Here is a 5,000-nt window from a genome sequence, read left to right as displayed (position 1 = left end):
AAGAGAGATTTTCAAACCCTTTTCCCACCCTCACCCTCACCATCACCCTCTTTCTCTCTCTCTTTCTCACCCTCTCTGTCTTTCTCTCTTTCTCTCTTTCTCACCCTCTCTGTCTTTCTCTCTTTCTCTCTTTCTCTCTGTCTCTCTCTCTTTCTCTCTATTTTATCCAATTAATGCGATCGACTTCATTTCGTCGCTTAAATTCATCCAACTATTGCAAGAGTGTAATTATGTTTAACGCATTACGCTAGAACGTTTTCGTTATATCGAGTATAGCTCGTATAAATGATTAGATACTACTTTATCTTTCTCTTTTTTCTTCTGTTCTTTTTAATTCTTTTTACTTTTTATTTTATTTTTTTTTTTTCGTTTTTCTTTTTTTTTTTTTTTTTTTTTTTTATTCTACCTTCTAAGTCAATGAAAAAGGAAATAGTAGAAAAGAAAAAGATGAAATGATAGTTCACTAGTTCTTTTATTATTATTATTATTATTATTATTATTATTATTATTATTATTATTATTATTATTATTAGCAGTAGTAGTAGTAAAATTATTATTTTATTATTTTTTTTCGAATTATTATTTTTATTAATATTGTTAATATTAGTATTATATTAATCACAATATTGATATTGTGATAATCACAGTATTATGATAATCACAATTATCATGCAATTTTTATTATTATTATTATTATTATTATTATTATTATTATTATTATTTTATTATTATTATTAGTAGTAGTAGTAATAGTAGTAGTAGTTGTAGTAGTAATAGTAATAGTAGTAAAATTATTATTTTATTATTATTATTCAAATTATTATTTTTATTATTATTATTATTATAGCATAATTATAATTATCATTATTAGTATCATTTCCTTATCTTTCATATTTTATTCTTATTATTGTTAAGACATCATAAACAGATGATTGGTGATAGTGGGATTTTTCTATGTATTAATCATAAACAATTATAAATCTTCATACGTTTTTGAACACGATGACGTAAGCTTATGACTAATGATCAGGTATATGGGTTGATTATAAACTAAGGATCAATTTAATACCTCCTTTGTATTGGTGAAGCGATAGAAAACAAAATATATATATATATATCTATTATACACATACACACATACGTGCAAATACATTTACACGCGTCTTAAGGAAACTTTGGATAAGTTCATATCTAAATTAAAAAAAAAAAAAAAAAAAAAAAATATAGAAAGATTATTATATTTAATGATTAAAATTAATAATTATAAATTTTTTAATAAATTCATAAATATTCATATTCATAATCATATTCTAAGATTAAATTTTAATATTAAACATCAGGACAATTTCTTTATATTTATTAAATATACAAAAGTAATTTTATATATATATATATATATATATATATATATATATATATATATATATATATAATATGAAGTGAAGATTTAGGAAGAATGGCTGGGCGCGAGCGTTGTTTGCGATTGAAGTAAGTGAAGGGTGGAAAGGATTGTACGAAAAGGGAGAAAAGGCAAGAAGTAACAAAAAACGAAACAAAAAGAAAAGAAAAAAAAAAAGAGATAAATCAAAGAGAACAAAAAAAAAAAAAAAAAGAAAAAGTAAGAAATACAAAATATATTTTACTCCTCGAATATTTCAAATAGACGCAGAAAAAAAAAGAGTATGGGCGTTGAGGTTGTAGGTTGGGTCGTGTCGGGTTTGGGATTGAGTGGGGGAGGAAACAGTGGGAGGAGGTTTGTACAATGACATCGATTACTTAATACCAGCATGACACATATAATATCGAGGCTTCCCGCAAACGATGCGTAACTTCGATTTCCTATCAACCGTGAAGCTACTACACCGGCATTAATGGATGAAGCCGATACGTAGCTGGCGTCGAAATATGGTCCCCTTGGAAAAGCGAGAACTAAATGACTCTCTCTTGATGGATTTTCGAAGCTTCCGGTAGAAAGAGAGAGAGGGAGGGAGGGAGAGAGAGAAAGAGAGAGAGAGGAAGAGAGAGAGAAGTATACATTGAGATGATGTATCCATGTAAGATTAAAATTAGACGTGGAACATTAATCAGTTCACAAGAGATAATAAGATGTAATAATAATGATGATGATGATGATGATAATAATAATAATAATAATAATAATAATAATAATAATAATTATTATTATTATTATTATTATTATTATTATTATTATTATACATTACTCATATTAATTTTTTAACATTATTATTTATTATTATTTATATAAATATATTTTTTATTAATATTAATATTATTATTATTATTATTATTATTATTATTATTATTATTATTATTATTATTATACACTACTCACATTAATTTATTAACATTATTATTTATTATTGTTTATATAAATATATTTTTTATTAATAATAATATTATATTTATCATTATTTATATATATTATTATTAAAATATTTATTATTATTATTATTATTATTATTATTATTATTATTATTATTATTATTATTATCATTATTATTTTTATATTTGTACACTGCCCATAATTATATTAATTTTATTATTTACTATTACTTATAAATAAATATATTAAAATATTTATTATCATATTTATTATTATTATTATTATTATTATTATTTATTTATATATATATATATATATATATATATATATATATATATTTACTAATATATTATATTCTGTAATATTACATCTATATTATTTTACATTAAGTTTTAATTTATTTAATTTAACATAGATTAATATTATATTCTCTATTATAATCCGATTAATTTAAATTATCATTGAAATAATGATCTAGATAATGTTAGATCTAAAATTATTTCTAAATCATACCGAGAAATTTCTTTATCTATCGAAACGTAAAATATATCGTTATACAAAATCAATATATCGAAACGTAAAGATTAAAAATAAATATTTTCTTAGAATTATACAATTAATTCTGATCTAATTAGATTGTCATTTAAATCTAAACAAAAGTACATGCAAAACAATTAGATTTAAAATTGCATCTTCTTGAAGAGTTCTCGATGAACTTAACAAAAAGAAAAAGAAAAAAGAAAGAAAGAAAAAAAAAAGGAAAAAGAAAAAGAAATAAAAAACAGAGAAAAAAAGGAAAACACTCAAAGAAAGAAAAAGAAAACAGAAATGGAACGGATTAAACATTCGTTTCCTTTTTGAAATCGCAAAAGGAAAAAAAGAAAAAAAAAAAAAAAAAAAAAGAAAGAAAGAAAGAAAAAGAAAGAAAAAAGGAAAAACGAAAGTATAAAAAGTAAAAGAATCGGAAAGAAATATTTTCAATTAATTTGTCAAACAACGTATTCAAAGTTATATTAGAATTGATCCCTTTCATTTATCCTACTATAATACTATTCTATTGATAAGTAAGAGCCTAGATAATTTCGACGGTCTCTCCTAACGAGCTCATAGACAGATAGTCGAGGGGAAACGAACACGAAGACACGATACTACTGTACACACCGATCGATGTTGATTTATACTAGTGAATTCACGCTGTAATCTCACCATAGAAATGCAAACGAGATCTACCGTGTTCGCGAAAGCTCGAAAATCAACATCGTAATGCGCTGGGAAGTCATCGTTAGTTCTAACGTTAGCTTGTAAAGATCTACCAAAGGATATTTCTCAACGAGTAACAACAATAACATCTTTAGAATGGAAAGAAAAAAAAAAAAAAAAGAAAAGAAAAAAAAAAACAGAGAGAGAAGGAAAAGGAAAAGAAAGATATTTTTAACTGAACGATAATCAATGGGACGTTCTTTACTTCTTTTTATTTCTACGTCTATTTATTTATTTATTTATTTATTTATTTATTTATTTATTTATTTGTTTGTTTGTTTTTTTGTTTTTTTGTTGGTTTTTTTTTTTTTTTTTTTCAATCAAACTCTTACAAAATATAAAAATGAAAATGTGATAATAATTTATTTCGTTCTATTTATCTAATGTGTCTTAATATTTTTATATGTTATTCGAAAAAAAAAAAAAAAAAGAAAAGAAAAAACAATTTTGTTTTCTTCTCTTTAATTTATTTATTTTTCCTTTATAATAAATCTATTGTGAGATATAAATATATGATCGATAATTTGTTTATTTATTTATTTATCTATTATTTTCATAATTTTAATATTTTATTTTATGTTATACTTTCACATTAGTTTAGTTTATTATAATTTTATTATATTGTTTTAATATTATAATGATAATAGTAAGGGGAAAAATATAATTCTTGTAAATATTATCATTATATAAAATTAAATTATAATTTTAATTTTTTTTCAATATAAGATATTATTTCAATGCACATTTATATAACTATTAATATCATTTAATTATATACATATACATACATATATATAATATTATTATAATATATATATATATATATAATAATAGATCAATAAAACAATAAACAATTAATATGTACATATTTACATAGTTTAATAAATAATTTCTTATCTTACAGATATATATACTTATCAATTATATTATATATTAATTATATATATATATATATATATATATATATATATATATATATATATATAATTAAATAATAAATCAATGAAATAATAAACGATTAATATATACATATATACATAATTTAATAAATAATTTATTATCTTACAAATATATATTTATAAATATCAAACATGTTTATCAGATTACGTATACTTAACTTATCTCATCTATCAAAATCTTTCATTGAAATTTCAAAAGAGAATCCATTAAAGAGATTCGATAAATCATTCAACAAATAAATCATTCAAATAAAAATGACGTGTTATAACAATCGAAATATATATTAATATAACAAATTGTCTCATCTTTCCTTTTTCTTTCTTTTTTTAATTTTTTATTTTCTAGATGCCCCAAATTTTTCAGAAGCGATCGGTAACGTGACCGCAGCGATCGGCAAAGAGGCTATTCTATCCTGCACAATCCGGAAGTTGGGTAA

The 5,000-nt window shown here is 21.6% G+C and overlaps 1 protein-coding gene across 4 annotated transcripts in view; it reads left to right on the top strand.

The window, feature by feature from the left end:
- LOC124429773 (lachesin-like) overlaps positions 1–5,000 on the top strand; it is a 126,001-nt gene that overhangs the window by 77,425 nt on the left and 43,576 nt on the right. For 3 of the 4 annotated variants that reach the window (XM_046975426.1, XM_046975425.1, XM_046975427.1), the window contains one exon: positions 4,910–5,000. This exon is cut by the window's right edge and continues 7 nt beyond it. In XM_046975426.1, coding sequence (XP_046831382.1) covers positions 4,910–5,000 — 91 coding nt within the window. The remainder of the gene's footprint in view (positions 1–4,909) is intronic. The other variant, XM_046975428.1, reaches the window with a different exon arrangement.

The sequence above is a fragment of the Vespa crabro genome, chromosome 16 (genome assembly GCF_910589235.1).
Source record: "Vespa crabro chromosome 16, iyVesCrab1.2, whole genome shotgun sequence".
Lineage (NCBI taxonomy): Eukaryota > Metazoa > Arthropoda > Insecta > Hymenoptera > Vespidae > Vespa > Vespa crabro.
This window is presented reverse-complemented; position numbering and strand designations above follow the sequence as displayed.